Source organism: Podarcis filfolensis (assembly GCF_964270895.1).
Source record: "Podarcis filfolensis genome assembly, chromosome: 3".
NCBI lineage: Eukaryota > Metazoa > Chordata > Lepidosauria > Squamata > Lacertidae > Podarcis > Podarcis filfolensis.
This window is the reverse complement of record NC_139606.1, coordinates 42,028,803-42,049,380: the sequence shown is the minus strand read 5'-3', so window position 1 is coordinate 42,049,380 and position 20,578 is coordinate 42,028,803. Positions and strand designations below refer to the sequence as shown.

The 20,578-nt window shown below is 40.4% G+C and overlaps 1 protein-coding gene across 7 annotated transcripts in view; it reads right to left on the bottom strand.

Moving 5' to 3' along the window:
• Positions 1–20,578, bottom strand: part of DOP1A (DOP1 leucine zipper like protein A) — a 53,463-nt gene that overhangs the window by 29,920 nt on the left and 2,965 nt on the right. For 5 of the 7 annotated variants that reach the window (XM_083608221.1, XM_083608219.1, XM_083608218.1 and 2 more), the window contains exons 2-12: positions 13,547–13,737; positions 12,363–12,544; positions 10,987–11,157; positions 9,751–9,940; positions 8,676–8,774; positions 7,309–7,408; positions 5,012–5,121; positions 3,942–4,050; positions 2,863–2,983; positions 1,124–1,243; positions 485–599 (exon numbers count right to left, since the gene is read on the bottom strand). In XM_083608221.1, coding sequence (XP_083464347.1) covers positions 485–599; positions 1,124–1,243; positions 2,863–2,983; positions 3,942–4,050; positions 5,012–5,121; positions 7,309–7,408; positions 8,676–8,774; positions 9,751–9,940; positions 10,987–11,157; positions 12,363–12,544; positions 13,547–13,684 — 1,455 coding nt within the window. In that variant the 5' untranslated portion in view covers positions 13,685–13,737. Of the gene's footprint in view, positions 1–484; positions 600–1,123; positions 1,244–2,862; positions 2,984–3,941; positions 4,051–5,011; positions 5,122–7,308; positions 7,409–8,675; positions 8,775–9,750; positions 9,941–10,986; positions 11,158–12,362; positions 12,545–13,546; positions 13,738–20,578 lie in introns of those variants that run through there. The other 2 variants (XM_083608222.1, XM_083608223.1) reach the window with 2 other exon arrangements.

Sequence of the window (20,578 nt, the reverse complement as noted above, 5' to 3'; positions counted from 1 at the left end):
GTGTGATAAAATCTCATTCTTAAAATTAAGACCCTACTGCAAGGGGAATGTCTTCTCCTCAGGGGAGTCTTCCAGGGGCCACGTGACTGTGAGGGGCCCGAGGCCAGACGGAAAAGTGGGAAGAGCAATGTAGAAGAGTTTTAGCTCTGCAAGGTTAACTAGTTTCTATACACACCAAGACATCCCTGTCTATCATCCATCTAGACAAGCAAGAGTCATCGGAGTTGAAGACATTTCAACCATGCAAACACAAGCAAGGAGGGGCATGGCCTGGGGATAGTTGCAAGAGCCAGACAGAAAGGACCAGAGGGCTGCATTTGGCCCCCCAGGTTCCCCACCCAGGCCCTATCATGTTACTTTTGAAGCAATGCCTGCCCACTTTGCTGGATTAAAGACCTCTTTCATGCCACCTGGAGGGTTACCTAGCTTAGAAAACCACAGAGTAGTGGGGGGAGAACCAAGTTGTGAGCAGTAGAAATCTTACCAAAGATACTATATCCAACAAAAAATCAACTAGTAGGCAGAAATTGGTAAGGGGGAGTTCAGCAGGTTCACTACCACCTCCAGGCACAGTCTGTAGTCGGGCATGCAGTGTCCTCCTATGAATTCAAAGCATAATTTATTCATTGGTAGCAGTGTGGCTGTGTAGCTAGTAATATTAGCAGGATATTCAGCCCTGCCGAAGTCACTGAACTGCAACTCCCATTAACTTCAGCCAGCCTGGCCAACAGGGTCAGGGATGATGGGAGTTGTTGTCTAGCGAAATCTGGAGGGCCACAGGTTCTACATCCATCAGATAGATTAATTACCAGAGACAGATATGTAGCACCGCACATATCCTCAAAGTAATGATTTGCAACAGAATCAGTTCACACATTCAGCTGCAAGTCACCTGGCACTGAATCATAACACGACACACATGCACATGGAAACTGACACCAAGAGTAAAGTAACAATCTATGTATAGAGAGATTCCTCTTTCTAAAAGATCTATACAGCACACTTTGACAACTTAGAATCACAGTATACAGTTTTTTTAAAAAAACATAATGTATCAACTCAATTGTGCTCCTCTACCAGGACACACCAGTATACAAAACATCTTCAGCAAAATATAACTTACCTACAACATTCTTCAAACCAACGGGCAATGTAATCCCACATATAGTAAGGCTCAAAAGAATTGAACAGAAGATTGGCAGTTTTAATCAGCTCTGCTGTTTTCTTATTTTCCCTCAGTTTGCTGAAATAAAAATGTAACAACAGTATTCAGAACAAAAGTACTTCTTCATTTGCAATCTTGCTCCAAGCCTACTTCCTGATTTCCCTCACAGCAGCCTCCCCCTTTGTCACTATACTTTCCCACCTTTATCCCCCCCCTCCTGCAATCCTACTGCCTCTTTTATTTTTTTGCTATCATTGCCATAGAGAGGCAAAACCTCTGAATCCGGAATCGTTCAAAGCAGTAGACAAGGTAAGAATTTGTCGCTGCTGACACCGCCCACCACAAGCTTCCTCAGGGAGATGAAGTGGTATAGCTTCTCAGCTGGAACTGCTCTGAATGAGCTGCAGAGGTAAGAGAGAAGCCCATCCATTGCAAAGTCTGTTTTACTGGCTACCAAGCAAGCAGAACCTAAATCTGCAGTGCAGAAGCCTTTGAGCACAAGTCTTTCTATGGCTAACTACAGGGTAGGCTCTGTGAGCCGACATAACTACCGAGTTGTGACCAGTATCAGGCTAGGCATTCACATCTACAGTAGAAAGAGAAAAAGGTCTTCTTCCTCAACCTCCTCTGCTTTAACACTTTACTTGGGCTCCCTTTTCAATATTAAATCATCATAATCCGTTTCCACTGGCTAAGCATGTATTCTGAGAATTTCATGGATAGGAGGTGCTCACTGATTAATCACTAATGGGAAATATATATATAAAACGGAAGGGGGAATTATGTTTGTTTTTGTTCTTATTTTTACCATGTACTTCGTGTTTTTTTATATTGCATTTTTATGTTGTGAACTGCCCTGAGATGAAGGGCAGTATATAAATTTAATTAAAAATAAGAAACTAATTATATCCCAGTGTTGTCCTGTGGATAGCATGTTGGACTAGGACCTGGGAGGCTAGAGTTCAAATCTCCACTCAGCTGTAAAGTTTATGGGGAAGTAACCTTGGGTGTGTCACCATCTCTCAACCTAAACATCTCACAGGACAGGTGCACAAATAAATTGGAGAGAGGAAGAAGCATGTATCCTGCCATGAGCTCCTTGCAGGGAAGGTGGGATATAAATGTAACAACAAATAAATACTGTATGCTACTTTTAGCACACACACTTTGTGAATGCTCTCCCTAAAAATACTGGCTCGGGTCGGGTATTTTAAAGGTAAAGGCAAAGGTACCCCTGACCATTAGGTCCAGTTGCGGAGGATTCTGGTGCTGCGCGCTCATCTTGCTCTATAGGCCGAGGGAGCCGGTGTTTGTCTGCAGACAGCTTCCAAGTCATGTGGCCAGCGTGAATATGCCGCTTCTGGCGAAACCAGAGCAGCGCACGGAAACACCGTTTACCTTCCCGCCAGAGCAGTACCTATTTATCTACTTGCACTTTGACGTGCTTTCAAACTGCTAGGTTGGCAGGAGCAGGGGCTGAGCAAGAGGAGTTCACTCCGTCGCGGGGATTCGAACCGCCAACCTTCTGATCGACAAGTGCTAGGCTTTCAGTATCTGATCCAATCCCTGATCCGCATGACATATCAAATTAATATTGCAACTTCCCACATTCTCAAAATAATTTTGCATGAAAGGCTGCTGTTCAAGAAACTGGGTTGTAGGAAGGGATTTCTCTTTTTTCCTCTCAACATAGCCACCTGCTTAGCTGAGCATGGTCCTTGCAGAAGGAGGAGTCCACCTGCAGATCCAGCTCCGCTTTGCATTGAGTATATAATGTCCTAAATACTTCAATCAGTACATCCTCTAATATTACAGGTCCTAAAAGGAACAAGAGAAAAAAAATCAATTATATTAAAAATTCCACTGGCTAGTATCTGAATTCATTTTATCTGCAGTTATACCAATTGTACAATTCAATAATGCACAACAAAAGACACACAACTTTATCCATGCTTCTATTTGGCTGAAATATGTTAAAAGCACACTGAAAACTGTTGGAAAGGATGACGCTGCTACCACTAATTTAAGAAGGAATGTGATCTCCTGGCACTGCCAGTACAACGTAGTAACACGTTTTCTATGGCTGTGTTGATTGCATTAAAACTTAATATGTGCTTGCTGTCATTAAAGATTTAGGCTATGATCTTAACCTGAAAGGCATAGTAGCAAGCTTGTTTTAAGACTGTGTCTGACCTTTCAACTGCAAGTGAAAAAGGCGAAGCGCATTTATTTCAAAAACTGTTGCTCAATTCATTCCCAGTGCCTGTTTTCTTTACATTGTCAGAATTGAGAAATTCTGGGCTTGCAATCTGACCTCAAACATGCCTGCTACACTACAGTACACTACACTACAGTAGCTCTTGTGTTATACTCTGCAATTCTGTTCAAGTGCAATTCTAACCACTTCTGGGGAGCATTTCTATCCCATCAAAGCAGCACCCTCTCTTCCTCCTGTGCTAATGCAAAACTGCATTACCAAAACTCTGTGATAATGAGATAGTGGGTGATTTTTAGAACAGAGTAAAGGAGGTACAGCTGCATGGATCACAGACTGCCGTTTTAACTGTTACCAAGTTTTATTATAGCTGTTCATATAGGCATATGAGAGAAGTTCTTTTACTTATGGTGCATGCTTCATTTCATCATATGAAGTACTTTAGAATGTCTGGATGCTTGTTTATTCTTTTGCCCTCTGTTACTACTATGTGAACTGTTACTTATTTAACAACAGACACCCACCCACCCCACTGGCATGCAAGGACATTCATATAGCTACCTAGCTCAGGTTTGTCCAGTAAACTGATAAGAATCCGAAAAGGCTTCAGATCCTGCGTCAATGTGCTCTCCTCTCCACACACGTTGATCTGCAAAATTCCCACCATTGCCTGTAAGAAAAAATGCATTAGAATCAAGAAGTGAGATGAGTTTAGACTACAGTGACCAAAGTACCAGTAAGAAACCATTCATGGTGCTACTACTTGAAACGCTAACCTGGTTCTACAAAACATTGCCCTCCTTCCCACTCTTCAGTGGGAGCAGCCCCTGGATCTAACTCCCTTTCATTCCCTGAAGAGGCTTTCAGTTTGTGAAAGGGACATTCTGGATCCAGTCAACGGTCTTCTCTCAAGTGTATTCCTGGGGTATGCCATTAAGATTAAGACAAGGTAAGGCCACAACTATGGATCAGAAGTGCTTGAAAGTGTGAATGTACATTTGTCCACCTGTCTGCCACATCTGGGTTCCCCGTGCCATCATTTGAGCATCCTCTATCTAACCATTCTCCTCACCCTTCACAAAATCAAGTTAATTTTTGAAACAAATATGAATTACCAATGCATGTCAGAGCCAAAATTGCTCTAAGGGGAAAAAATACCAGAAGACCAGGGGTGGGGGCGAAATACACTGAATGTACTTATATTTACTTCTTCCTTTAATAACATTGCTTTGAATGATAATTGCTTGCACTTAAAAGTTATAATGCTACTGCTTTTAGAAGAAGAGTTGAAGAGAACTTTCTGGTTCCTTGCACAGTCAACCAAACTGCTTGCTTCCCAAAAACGGTACTAGCTTTGAACAAAATGCTCCCCTAGTATTTGCAAATGTGTAGTCTACTCCCAGTCTCACATTTTGCACAAGACAATAAATCCTTTCAATATGGGTCAAAAGGTGCCCCACAAAACAGGCTGGGCTTGGAGCCAGCTAATCAGGTGGCATGTTTGCCATTAGCAAGAGGAACCCCTATAGAAATACTGGACAGCTTGTGGTCTACCAAGCTGAACAGAGCCCATCAGCCATTTCTGAGAACCTACAAGGGACACATGAACAACATATCGAAAGCATGACTACCTGAACTAGCATTTCCTTAGAGAAAGTATTGAAGTAGTATGTAGCATGTTCTTCAGGATTGCTATGCCTTGTGCTTCTAGGTCCTATAATGGCACCGTTGTTATCAAAACCTTCAAGCAAAACCAAAAGAAAAAAGCATATGGCAAATTAATACAGTGTTTAAATAAGTTGGTAAAGAAGAACAAACAGTGAGAACAATGGCTTAGTTCTGATAACTTACCATTTTGCCGTCCAAATATTGTTGGCAAGAGGAAAGACCATTTTAAATTTAATTTAATAAAAGGCAACTGGTGACACAAAGAGCAAAACATCAAGCTACTTTCACTTCTACAGGAATTCCTGGCATTCTGGATGATGAATGCCACACTTAATTTTTCCAGTGATAGGAGGAAACATAAATTTAGACTTTACAAGAATTCTACTATAGTCATGGCACTTTTGAATGTTTACATTGGTTCACATACATCATTTCATTCTAATAATTACAACCATCCTGTAAGGTAGGTCACTCTGCATTGCTGAGAGCGAGAATGGCGGCATGCCGAAAGGCTACTTGGCAAGCTCAGAGCTGGGCTGAGATTTCCACTAGGGAGATCCTGATTCACAGTTCAGTCTCTCAGGCTGCAATCCTAAACATACTAACTTCTGAGTAAACAAGCATAAGACTGCACTGTTGAGCATTACATCACATCAGTCTGTGACCAGTCTGCATCAAAGAAGTGGAAATCTTGTTGTTAATAAAAAGACAATCTGGCTTCTGTATGCATATTTGAATCTGAATGTCATTATTATAAAGCTAAGAAAACATTACCTACTAGGTGCAAGGCTGGGCTATGAAATAATGTGCATTTTATAGCTGATTTCTAAAGGCTATCCCAATTTGCGCTGGATGGTATAGGTGGCAAATTTATTTATTACTTATATCCCAATGCATGGCTCAACGCTCTTCAATTGTAGTCTCAGATAAAATACATTACAACAGTCTAGCCTGGAGGTTACAAAGGCTGGTTATCAGAGCAACCAGGCTATCCTTTGCTAGATACAGTTGTCAACCAGGCCATAAAAGATGCTCTGAAAATCCAGGAGCAATGTTGAGTCTGGTAGCATGCCCAAACTCCACACCCAAATTCTTCTTTAGAGGAAGCAGGAACCCATCTGGAACAGGAAAACCACGACTCTCGTGTCAAGCAGGTCCCCTTCTATTAACATCACCATCTTGTCTGCATTAAGTCTGACAAGGAGGAACAGAGCCAAGGACACTAATGAAGCCTCCTCATTCTCACAATTTTTGAACAGCCTCTCCAAGAAGTTACATGTAGATGAGGGGTTGTCAATGGGATACCCTCCAGAGGTTGTTGAACTACAACTCCCATCACCCCGACCAATGAGCATGCCAGCTAGGGCAGGTGGAACAACTGGTCCAGGAACATGTGAAGGGTAGCATGTCAGCCATCTCTGATGTAGGTGATGAAAATGATGCCAAGACAATGCAGAACCCTGCAGAACCACACAAGGCAAATTCCAAGAGCTGGAGCAGCAGTTCCCCAGTACCAAGTTTTATTCTCTAACATGGCGACGCAGGTGGCTCTGTGGGTTAAACCACAGAGCCTAGAGCTTGCCGATTGGAAGGTTGGTGGTTCGAATCCCAACGGGGTGAGCTCCCATTGTTCGGTCCCAGCTCCTGCCAACCTAGCAGTTCGAAAGCACGTCAAAGTGCAAGTAGATAAATAGGTACCGCTCCTATGGGAAGGTAAACGGCGTTTCTGTGCGCTGCTCTGGTTTACCAGAAGCAGCTTAGTCATGCTGGCTGTACGCCGGCTCCCTCGGCCAGTAAAGCGAGATGAGCGCAGCAACCCCAGAGTCGTCCGCAACTGGACCTAACGGTCAGGGGTCCCTTTACCTTTATGGCAGAAATTTATACAGCATGTATGTATGTATATACGTATGTATGCATTTAGCTAGCTGTGCTGGCGGAGATAAGCTGCTGGTTCAGTTACTGTTACTATTGATGTTTTAAATGGCATTTTTAGGTGTGCACTTAAAAAAAAAAAAGTTCCCTGCTTCAAAACTTCTTGTGAATTGAAAGGCAGATTATAAACTACAAATAAATTATAAATTTACTGTATCTTTAGTCAGCCATAACACAACAGCAATAGCTACAGAAACATTCAAAATGTTCCGCAACAAACTTTAGTCCAAAATAAAACCGCATATACTAAAATGAAGGGGGGGGGTTTACAATGTTAGTTACAATGAGGTACCAGCTGATTTTATAAAAATATAAATCCCGCACCTACCTAGAAGCCAGGCATAAAGCCTTCTATTGAGTGACATGTCTCTGCGCAGGACTACATGAAGAGATGCTGACAGAATTCTGATCATGTCTGGGCGCGTCGCCTAAAATTGGGAATGTTACATTTAAACAACAAACTGCAGCAGGTGTTACACTCAAGAGTTTTGTTGTATAGGAGGAAAAAATATTTTTATTCACATCCCAGTACCTGTGGATTCATGCAGGCTGAGATCTGGAATCTGACAAAAAAAATCTAGGCTGCCTGTTTAAAATCAGCCCCTTCTAATTGGCTTGTGCCTTTGCCGGCACCAGCAGAAAACAACCACATCTCTCCTTGCAGCCTATACCTAGTTTCAGGTGATTTAATCTGATGAAGTACACCAAAAGCAAACCCTAACATTTACATTGCAATGATAATAAAATAATCACCGGGGAGAAAGAAATCATGTTTACCCCTGAACACACAACTTTAATGAAGAGTTAAATGTTGATCACTACACTGATCTAATATAAGCAAGAAAATGATCAAAGATATCAGAGGCAGTCTGGGCTGGCCAATCTATTTTTAAGACAAATAAATAGCTTATATTCACTTGCTTACCTTCACAACTTTGCTGACACAGAATACAAGCCAGCTAATTACCAAGTTTCAGTCAATGCCAAGTAACGCTACTCGTTTGCAAAAGTTGTATATTGCTATATCAATAACGTATTCCTGAGAGTTGCTGATATAATGCATGAACTCAAATGGTCTGCTCTGGTCATCTCTTCTCAAATTCAGAGCTCTGATATACATTTCCATCTGTGTGTGCAACTACCACACACATTACGTTACACACAGTAATAATGGTCTTAAACAATGCAGTTATTTGAACTAAGACATAAATTTCCAAATACAGCATTTCTTTCGCTTTCAAAGGAGACGAAAAAAACTTGATCAAAGAACAAAACTTTTCCTATGTTGTTATTTTAATACCAGGAAACATGATTAAATACCACAAGGGCCAAAATCATGGCAGCAAAAAAAGCACTACCACCACCACAACACACAGTCTTTTTAGCCTCTCCTATCCAGCGGCCTCCTATGATGGCTGAAAAGCCACTAACCAAATCCAGGGGTACTTTCAGGACTCCTTGCAGCATTAGGGATTGCCACCAGAAAGAAAAATTGGCATTGTATGCATGAAGGGAACCCTCTGGAGTGAGTATTTATGAGATCTTTTGGCTGGAGAGTTAATCTCTTACACCAGAACATGTTGTTATTCAAATCTTGGGGAGTCTTTTAAGAAATGTTGGTTGAAGACTGAACCCATGGGTAATACATATATGCAACAGAGTGATTCGCAGAATACTCATTCAGCAGTGTTTTACCTGACTCATGTGGAATGGAAAACAGAAAAGTATCAGGTCCAGTGTGCTTCTCTGTACTAGTACACTGGAATCCTGCACTGAGGTGCTTACTGCTTCCACCTGAAATAAAATTACCATTAGTATAGGCATAATCAGCATTGCTGGGGTTTTTTATACATATGCACACAAACATCACAGACTTCTTTAACTAGAGGTCCAGTTAGGGTGATTCTCTCCCTAAGCACAGCAGGATAAGCATGACTGTGCCCTCCTTCCCTCCACAGAATCTGGACATGTCTGAATGCCCAGTGGTCTTGGAGGGAAGGAAGAGGCACACCAAGCAAGCAAGCAAGCAAGCAAGCAAGCAAGCAGAGGAGCCACAATGCTCAGAGATTGCGAACTTATCTCTGAGGAATCTGACCTGATCTGACTCAATATCAAGCAACATGGAAAGAACGTAAGTAATGTAGGGCTTGTAGGAATAAAATTACGAAAACACTTGGAAAATAATAGATAATATCAGATACTCAGTCCTATAATACCATGGCATCTCACAGAGTAAATACCAGGAAATGTAACTATTTCTCCACACAAACCCTGTACTCCAAATTTAAGCACATTTTAGATATACTTGGCCACAGCTATGCTGTGAAAAAAATATTGAATGCTATTTTAGGAAACAAAACACAGACCTTCTGAAACAAGATTTTTAAAATGTTGATCTCATAAGCGCTAAGTGACTTAAAAAGTATCAAGGATTACTTGGCTTTCTCCAGCCAATGTTAAGCTCTTTTAAGTCCTACCAATTTCAATGGGAAATGCTTAATCCTCTCTCTGTGCCTTTAAAATGTGCTTAACTTTGAAGCAGGCTCGTTGGTTTGGTCTGATGGGGAAAGAAATGCCATACTTTGAAAGTATTCTCATCATTTATATCAGCATTTTTAAAATACTTCTAACATGCAGATTTTTTGCAAGTTCATCTGCTGCTAGAAAGTAAACAGGATGTATTTTCTTACACAATAGCTATTTCAAAAGGTGATGAAGATAATGAACTGGGGCTGGGCTATTCCATAAATGAAACTTTACCGACTCTTACCATCAGTTCAATGTCACTGCCTATTATATAAAGCTGGTCTTCCATGGAAAGCTTCCTGTTTAGATGGGAGAGGACATAAGTAATGCCAGGCAACCGAACAGCAGGACTAGTGAGAAGACTACCCCAGAGTGCACTGTAGAAAGCTGATTGGTCCACTGCGGCAGCTACCTTCTCCAGCAGAGTGTTGGTTCTGTGGCATGAGCAACAAGAGTGTGTGGAAGAAAAACAGTAAATAAATCCATCTGGAAGGCTCAGAAATCTGGGTTGATATACCTGACTTACCTCAATTAAAACAGAAGGCCATTAAAAGAAAAAAAAAACCCACCAACTTGGTCGTAGTTATACCTGCTACATTATATTTAAATTTCTTTCTTGGTGGTTTTAAATTGTTTTCACTGCTGTGCTTATACTGGTTTCAGTTTCAGTTTTGTACTGGAAAGTTTTGACTCTCGACTTACCCTTTCAACTTCCCTTTTACCAATACCCTCATTTTATTAAGGCTCTCTCTTTTGAAGTCAAATGTGACTTCAGATGTGTTTGATTCTCTTGGCAACCGTCCACTCACATATATGTTGAAGGTGATAACACTATGGTCACTTTACCTAGCAGTTCAACAATGGTTACATTTCAAACTGGGTCCCAGGAACAACTGACGATAAAGTACAGGGTTGCCATTCCTTTCACCTGTTCTATAACAGACTGTTTATAGACTGTTTATAGACTGTTTATACCAAGAACTAACTTAGTTGGTCTTTAAGGTGCTACTGGAAGGATTTTTTTTTTTTTGTTTTGACTACGGCAGACCAACATGGCTACCTATCTGTAACTGTTCTAAGGCAGTTCTTTAGCATATCTAGAAATTTTACCTCTTTATTGTGACTGGAACATGGACGTGAGGGTAACTGAAGTCACCAATTACTATAGAACTTCCTCTTTTGGATGCTTCCTTGATTTCATTCTCCACCTCAGGGGATGACAAAACATCCCCAGTGCTAACTTATTCTTGGGGTCCGATACAGCAATTCTGTGGCAGAGTCTGGAGAGTCTGTGCTTTGAGAATGCCTAGTTTCTTGGACTATATACTATTGTGTGTACAGAGTGTCGCCACCTCCACCTCTTCTCTGCCCTACCTATAGTGTTTGCATCAAGGGACAACCAGTTAAGATTAGCATCTTAGAAATTTTCACAGTGCAGAAGATTTTATAACAGTGGTATTACATTGGCCCGTTGCCTTACCTCTCATAATACTCTGAACCTTCCTCCAAGCCAGGAAGTATCCCAGTTAACAATCCTTGCAAGCCCGGTTTCAACGTTTTGCCCAAAGGAAGGTAATAAACTTCATACAGACTGAGTAATGCTGGTTTGACAGACATAGCAGCATTGGCAAGAAGAGGGAAAAGCCCAGAACTGTTTTGGAAAAAACCAGAGAGATACAAAAGGGTACTGAGAGGCTGGAATGGTTTATATGGATAATTTTCAGCATATGAGGATAACCAACTAACAAAGAGAAAGGCTGCTTAATCTATACATTCTCCGGATCCATCTCACAGACTAGTAAGTTTTCCTGCAAACATCACCATTTCCCAAGAGATCCTATCCAACAGAGAGGCTTGTTTTGAATGAGACACTATACATTGAGTAATGGAATATGTGTCACATTTGTGGAGATTATCCAGTGAAACATGAAAATGCAAAGCTACAGTTTAAAAACATAGCTAAAAAGCTGAAAACCATTCATGCCTTTATGAATAAGCATGCTATTGCCACTCCATTCAAATTGAGCATCTTTACTTCTGAATCCAATCCTTGCTCTCCACATTCTGGTTATACTGGGATTCAGTGCTTCTGCCCTCTAAGAGGGCACTGACAAAGCAAAAGTGCAATACAAACAAGAAATGTTTTAGAAACATATGCTCAGAGTAGATATGTCTCTCCTTTCATGCCCATCTTATTTGGTAACCAGATCCTCATAATCAATAGATAAGAGGTTTCAAAGACTTCCGGTTATGTCCATCTCATGATTTTCATTTTATTATCACCTATGTGTGTACGTGTTTCTGTGTGTTCTGCAAAGCCTTTATTATTCTACTCCTCTAAAATGATTCCAATTTCGATAATATTTTGATATCCTACAACTATGTCACACACCTCAACAAATAGCTTTGCTTCTTATAATTTATACTACCAAAGATAATGTGGCTTTCTCTGTTTTTGTTTCATATCTCCTGAATGGGCAAAACAATCCTAAATGGACCTGGATAGCAGAGAGGTGGAGCCATTGTCACATCCAAAGCCCTGCCACTTGTACTAGCCAGGATGGAAGGTGGTGTGGTTTTTTTCCTTCCTTCACCAACTCCAAGTTATCACATCAGAGGAGCCCACAGCTGGCTATGTCCTGTCCCTAATCAGGGAATTAGGAATGCACTGCAAGTTAATTTGCCTTTAATTTTCTACTGTAACATTAGCAACAGCTCACACTGTTAAATTTATCTACATTCTGACCCAAGTGAATTGTACTACAGGATTTATACTGTTGACTTATTCAAATAAAAACAATTCTTGATTACAGCAAGCTAATGCTCAGAATACAATATAAAGGTCATTCTTTTTACCTGTATAGGAAGAGATCTTTGGCCAGACGCTTGGGCCCAATGATTTTGAAGATGATCTCATATGTCTCAAGGGCCTTCCGGTGCACCCCGCCTGGCAAGGCAGGGTGAAGGCATTGGGCAAGGCGCTTTCCTATGGTCAGCTTTTTTGGGACTACTTGGTACTTCGCATTGTTTTGAAGAACCTGACAGAAAACATTGCAAGACATTCGAAACCCAATTTCTGTCAGACAGCCGTTTACAGAACTGATCAATTTGAAAGTTTCTGAATCCGTTCCACTTAGCAGGAAAACATCAGGAAAACCACCTCTCATGGAGATTCCCAAACTTCTGATGTAACAAACTGACCTGCTTTATTAACTTGCTGCCTTATCTACATTACAAAATTCACTCACAGGAAGCCACAGCAGGTTAAAACGGGGGTTGGATCCGTGTGGCCCATTCAACACTGCTAGGCTCCAATTCCCATCATCCCCAACTGCTGTCCAGGCTGGATGGGGAAGATGGGAGCTGAAGTCCAACAACATGAGACGGCCACAAGTTCCCCGTTCAAAAGTTAAAGGCTCTTTTATTTTTCAGGCAATTATTGTGTGTTTTATCGGTCAAAGCAAGCACACACCTCGTATGGAATAAACTAACACTTCAGTTATTTAAATCAGTACGCATGCAACACTTCTAGGGAGTGATGAAGAATCTTGATTTACATACATTCAATTTTATTATTGTTTATTAATATATGTACCAAAATGCTTCCTCTAGTAAGAGAAAATGCTCCGTTTTAAAAGGGACATTTTTCCCCTCTACAGAATAAGGTTCTTAGAATGTGCACTCCTGGTGCCAGTCGCCAGACAGATGTAACAACAGTGACTTTTTAAAAACTGTGGCAAGTGTCAATCTCCTGACATCATTATGACAGGGTGTTCCACTTTCCTTCCCTTCAATAACAACTCATTCAAAAACCTTTATCTGGTGTGTAGCCTAAGAGAAAGTATCCGCCAAGCAGAATAATTCTGACACCCACTACAGTAAGTAATAACCTGATGATTAAAATGATCTGCCAGTCCACTCCTTTTTTAAATAGTTCGGCAGGGGGAATCTAGATTATGAATGCTTTATACTTAATTAGTTCAATTCCCCCCTCAAAACTTTGCATGCATTTCACCCAATCCTTCTAAGTCTTCTCATACCTTGTTAAGCTTTCCAAGGGATGAGATTAAATCAGCCCATTCACTGGAGTACTCGAAGCTTTTTAGAGCCTTGTCGACAGCTGCTACATAGTTCCTGTACTTGGAATCACCCAGTAGCTCCAGCTCCTCCGCATTCATCCTCCCGCAGAGTCCCACTAGAGACCAGATTGTAATTCATGTAAAGTCGTGAGCTGAAAAAGATGGAGCAACATGATTTCCCTAATCCATAACTTTTTACTGTTGCATTCAGACAGTTAAGCAAATATATATGGCCATGATAGACACAGGTAACAGGAAGTCTGTAAAAAATATTATCAAGTTTCTGTTTTTGAGAAAGGAACTAGTGAAGCTCATTTTGTTTTTAAAGAAATCTGGTGAGCTCATAAATAGTATCCAATACTCCAAGTGGATAAACAGTCTGCGTTTTATGTGAAGAGAATCTCATTAATTTTATACAATTTTAAGGCACAATTTGCGATTCCTCTTTTGGGGCTTGCCATATTTGACAAATCTCCTCCTTCAGCAGTTCCAGGCAGACAACCTGAAAAGGAAGGAAGTTCCTGAAGCCTCTAATAGGCAACTGAAAGTGGCTTGGGCACTGCTTTTAGCTTGATGGGTTGCAAGTTGTGGAAACGTGCACTAAATCAAACGCCTAAGGGCAATGTATGCTCACGTGGCTAACTCAACCAATCAAATCTTTTCTCTTTCTCCAGTTCCTGGCATAAAACCCCTTTCAAATTTATAAAACAAGTTAGATGCTGCAAATGTTTTCCTTTGCTTTTCCACCAAGCTGCAACCAACTAAAGAGGGGAAAAAGAACACTTCCAAAACAGATGTTGCAAAAACTAATTTTACACCTTGGTAATAATACTCAGATTTAGCATTTGGAAAGCGTGAAACAGATTTAATTATGTAGCTATGAAGAACAAAAAGGTCGCATACGTATCCTAAAACACATGAGGCCCCAAATCTTCATTTGGTAATGCTAAAGATGAGTTCGTGAGGTCAAAGAAACTCTAAGATGCAATAAAACATCCTGAATCACACTTAGCTGATAAAAGCTTTTTAGTTTTGAACTATGCTCCCTCAGAGGCCTCTCAGGTGCGTGCAGGGCCTCCTCCCCCCACCTGAAATTCAGCTCGATAAAGCACTCAACTGCAGCCAACAGAGTATGTTTCAGTAGAATGCATGGTTGCAAGTGTGTGTGTGGCTTCACTGGTTTGCAACTGTGCCCACAGCCCCCCAAAGGTCAAAGACTCCTGGCTTACATTATTCCCATCCGAGGGCATTCAGAATTTGGGCACTGCGACAACTAGCTCAATCAACACTGTGGAATATTTCTCAATACTTGGTATTCCCTCCCACCCTGGACTGTAATTTTATAGTTACTGGGGGCAGGGAAGCGGGCATAAACATATTGCTTCTACCCACAATTGTCTCTTTCTCACACATACAGTGACGGATTGGCCACCTAATATCACAAGCAATGGGCATTTTTTTAGCTATAACAGAAAACGGTCCCTAAGAGAGGTACTCTACTCCCACTCTCCAGGAACAAATGCAGGTATTTACTTATATGGGAGAAAATTCTGAGACTTTGTTAGCCCAGGCAGTGAACCCAATCTTTAGAAACTGGGAACACCCCAGGGACAGAATGTAAAGCAGGTTTCGCCATCTCTACTGCACCTTGAAAATGGCGGGCAGTTGTAGATTATGTCAGGGCAGACAAAAGGAAGTATTTCCCCCCCACACTGTGCGTAATTAATTTATGGAATTTGCTGCCACAAGGTGATGCAATGATCATTGGCTTAGATGGCTTTAAAAGGGGATTAGACAAATTCATGGACCGATATGGACTTCCTGTGCTCAGAGATAGCATGTCACTCCTTAGTACTTCAGAACATCATCTTTAAAGAAAGGAACTTTAATAATCTTCAAAAAACGAAATCATAAACAGAAGTATCTAGTGCAGAAACTGGTCTTCCAACTTTCCTTTCAGTAGCTACAAAAAAAAATAATTCAGCAAATGAAAGGTGTTATGTGAAGAAAGTTACTTTATCACACCTATGAGAATACAAAATAGAGAGGATTAAAAGTAACAATGGTTCTTGCACTTTTTAAAATTTTATATACGGAAGATTAACTACATGGTATTATCCTCTTCATGGGTTGCCAGCTGGGGAAAAATGATTTCACTGTTACTTTACCAAAGACCTTGGAAAATTAATTTTTCTGCTTGTCATTTCAAAGCCTACAGTGGAAAATTCAGTTTTCTTTCTGTAAAGAACATTCCACTGACCTTAAGGCCTATGTCTGATCAAGCAGCAGGAAACAAAGTTTGGTACCCTTGATGAAGAACTAAAGAAGAAAGCTTCACAATACAAAACTTTGTTGTTTCAGTAAATGAAACATTTGACAAAGAGAAAAGTAAGGAGAACACAGATGCATTGCATTTCCCCCCTAGCAAGGTAATGGTAATAGCTTTGAGGCTGCACAAATGGGCTGCCTGCTCCAAGGCAGTAGCATAACCCAATAAGCAAATGCTGAACTCTTGCCCTTGCCATGTCTGTCCCATAATCCATACATAGGAGCTAATCACTGGCCCATCTTAAGCTGTAGCATGGCTGATGCTGTGAGCATTAGGGCTCATATAGCACATTCATTCCATGGAAGTCATTAAGCAAAACGTTTCTGCTTTTGTCCTTTGGGGCATCTTTCCCATTACTCACATTTCCCTAAAGCTTAGCAATATAGGCCTGCATCCAGTCTTGGTCATACTTAGAGAAGACCCACTGAAATCAATGGGGCTTCAATCAGTGACAAACTTAAGTTCAGGGATTTCGGTGTGCCGACTCTAAGCACAACTATAATTGCAAACCTAAACCTACTACCTGGAAGCAAGCCCTACTGAATTCAATAGAATCTACAACTGATCTGATACGGTCAGGTTGTGCTTCAAGTCTGGATTCAAACCCATGTTTCTTAAAAATTAATGTTCCTTACTAAGGTTCTATATCGGTTCTATATCTTCTGTTAGACTCATGATCCAATGAAAGACTGGCTATTCACACCATGAAGGAAATGAGCTTTATATGGACTTTGTGTATGGACGATTGCATTTATATGGACTGCTGCACATAATGTGGGAATGCATATTTTTTGGGTCTGTCCATTTGACACTTATAGGATTAATTTGTGATCCTTGCTCTGCCCTGGGACTCACTTGGGAAGAGGGAACTCCACTGTGTATATGAGAGCTGGCATGTCCCTTGTCTCAAGGGCTCTATGACTTCCTGTAGCCTGCAGGACAGAGCTTATGACTCGCAGGGCAGGTAGACAAAGTATTTATCTAGCCTGGAGGCAGGGAGTTCAAGGAGGAATTCACAACATCAAAAGACTTTTGTATGCCTGTGAGACAAATGGTGGCAAAGAAATGTATACTGGGACTGCAACAGAGGAGTGTTGAGAGTTGCCTCTAGGATACATAATTAGACAGAGGGAGAAAGGATCATGTTTAACCCTTGTTTGTTTGTTCATTTGCTCTACTGGGGAAATTGTTGGTTTTCTCTAACTTTTACATATACCATTTCTTAAAAATATTTCCCCCCCCATCTTTGTATACTTTTTACCTTGCTCATAAACCTGTTGTGGCCTTTTATTTTAACACCCCCACACCTAGAAGCCATACATTAAGAAGCTTCAGGCGGACCCAAGGAAGGTTTGTAGGCTGATTAATAAAGGGCAGTCAGGTAGAACTACGGTAATTCCCCTTTATCTAGTGGCAGCAAGCTTTTTAAAGGGGAAGTGCTGGCTGAGCAGAAGGGTACACTCTGTGTTAGCGGCCAGGTCTCTTCCTTCAGACAACACGGGGGGCGGGGCAGGGTAGTTAGGAAGTGGCCCATCACAAAACCCATCTATCCAGTTGTGCAAGAAATTGTCAACAGTCTACCTTTCAGGCAAAATGTTGTCAATTCTAGTTACAGTGTTTATGTACAAATTCTCATTGCCTAATACTATGATTATCATTTTTATAATTCTATTTCTATTGTGTTGTTGAATATTTCACAGTCATAGTTTTATTCCTGTTGTAAATCATATTGAAGCAGATAAATAAATGTGTATCCACACACTGGTGAGTATTTTGTAAAGCTACAAACTTTCCTGGAAGTCTTATACCCTGGAAACGAAAGAGCCAAAAATATATGTTAAAAAGTAGACACCACAGTGTATTTCCTAAGAACTTATTCCATCAACCATCTTTATGATTCTTGAGTATGGAATAAAACAATGTTTTCAGTATTTATACTTATAAGTAAATCCTAATGAGTTCAGTGAGGTTTACCTATGATTATGTGAATATATGATTGCAGCCTCATGTACATTATTTAATCCTCGCAGCATGTAAATTGGGTTAGTACTTTTATTCCCATACTGTATTGAAGATAGTAGGTTGCTACTGAGAGGGAGTAGCTTGCCTAAAGCCACATTTAGAGTCAAACTTGGGGAGTCCTGTACTACTGTACAGGATAACTCACAGCCCATGGATAACTCACTATCAAAGCATCTAATGCCCAATATTTCTGTTTAGTTACTGTACTTTCCTCATCAGCTAAAGGCAAACAATGCTACATTCTTCAAATGAATACAGCAGGAACATGAAGACAACGGGTTTTTCAGAAAACTGGAATACCAGATCAAACAACCGACTTTCTGTACCCAGTATTTTCTAACTGAATATGAGTGGCTAGAATTTTAGTATGCCTTTGATTTTTTAAACATAACAGCTTAAGCCTGCCTTCTTTGCTATTAACAAAGCTGCAGATTTTATAAAACATTTGTTTGTGACAATTACTCTTAATTACACAATAATCAAATAGTGCATATTATCAATCCAAAGAATTTGGTTTTTTTTTATTGCACAGTTTCTTCTGTTCTGACAAAAATGTAATTATTTTTGCATATCAGGAAATATTTAAGATTTGCTTGCTAACCATTTCTACTTTGAAAAATATTTATCTGAAGAATTTATAAACCACACATTTTAAAATATTGTGAGGGTATACAAAACAAAGAAACAAAGAAATAACAAATACAAAGTTAAAGCACTAAGACTGCATTGAATTCGCCTGTAAAGTCAGCAGGAACAATATCCTACAAAGCTACCCTGAAAAAGGTAGGGGGGGAAGAGTATAAAAAACAAAAGGTTGGCACCATCCTAATTTCTGGGTGGAGTGCATTCCAAAGTCTCAGGTGCTTCTTAAATGAATACGACACACAGTGCACAATTGTTGCACTTACAGCTTAACTACTCTCATGCCAGATCCCTCAAGTAGTACTACAATTAGACACAGCCCTATTTATAACACAAGTTAGGAGGATAATGCCCCTTTATTAAACACAGCTTTCTCTCACCCATATCAATTTATATATTCAAAGGTAAATTCCATCATAAAGTCCAAAGTGAGTATAAGGGTACATCAAGAGCAACCAGAAACTTAACAACACACATTTAATATTGGAAAGCCTCCAATATACTCCACCATGGGAGTAATTGTTATTGTTACTCTCCACATAGCTGCCAGCAACGCAAGGGAAGAATGCTGCCACTCTTTCAAAATGGCACCAGGCTGGGTAGTATTAGTTGCAAAGCCTCCTCAATAGGCAGAGGATACAAAATACGCAATTGTAGTGTGGCCAACCACCTCAGTCATGTATTTTCCCCTGTCCTTTGACACAGGCAAGAGTATCTTTGCCTCCCTTCTCCTTTCATGCACCCTAGTTGCTAATATTCCCTGCCTGATTCAAGATGCAGGTAAACAACAGCAGGGAGCTGAGGTGCCTATGTGGAGGACTGTGCCAAAGAACCTGTGGCTTTGCATGCTCGGAAAAACCCTTTGTATCCATTCTTGCTCAGTTCAAATCACAATCCCACTGAGAACTCTAGAAGCTCTACAAGATATCAGAGTTGAAACATTAAAGTGAAAGGAGCAATTGCTATTCTAGGAATTGCTGTGAAGAACCTCAACGGATGAAATTTCCTTGTTTATTTTTCCCTTTCTCTAGGCATCCTGTCAGATTAAGAAGCCTTCAGTACTTGACTCAGCTTGTTTGGCTTCTTCAGCAATTGTACTCTGGAATGTCCTGTGTTGATGATCTTTAGAAAATGACAAACAGCATTTGAAAATTACTCATATAAGATGCGGCTAGGGTAGGGGGTAGGCTTTGGGGACAAAGAACCACTTCGATAGTGTGAAATGTCTGGTGCAAGGGACCCCAATTTCTTTCATTTTGTGCTTTATTCTCTATAAAAACAAGTCTTCCTTCCTTCCTATTATTTTATAATTAGCAAATTCAACCAGCATCCTGTAACAGATGCTCTATCACTGAATTACAGCATTTGAAGGATTTTAAAGCAATTATTTCTAAATCCAAGGAAAGGGTCTTAATTGTTACTGTTCACAACCTATAGCCCAAGCATCATTTAACTTTTCTGAAAAATTAGGGAAACGATACCCACATTTAAAACTACAGAAGCTTAATAATAGTATAATGTGCTGCTGATAAAGCACTTATACAATATGTTATTTATTTAGCATCCATTATGGTATTTCCATTATACGTATATAAAATTGAAGCTGCACTCCTGCATGCACTTACCAAGGAGCAAGCCCCATCAAACATGAAAGTGCTTACTTCCACAAATTGCATTGTGGGAGACAGTAATCTTCTCAGTGATATCCAAATTGACAAACCACTGGCTCAATGCATGAGCTTCTAGTGCCTCTCCTTGGGACAGAAGATAGAAAGATGTGTAGATACCATTGTCAACCACTGCACTTTACAAGAGGCAAAGAAAATTGCTTACTAATGCAGTTTAGAATTACTAATCTACATAAACATAGCACAGAGATAACAGAAAAAAGCCAATTTATTAGTTACTCAGATCTGCAAGTGGACTTTGAAAGACAATGTAGAAAGGGGTTACTAATCTGCATTGTCTTATGTGCTAAAAACCACACTTAACTGCAGCAG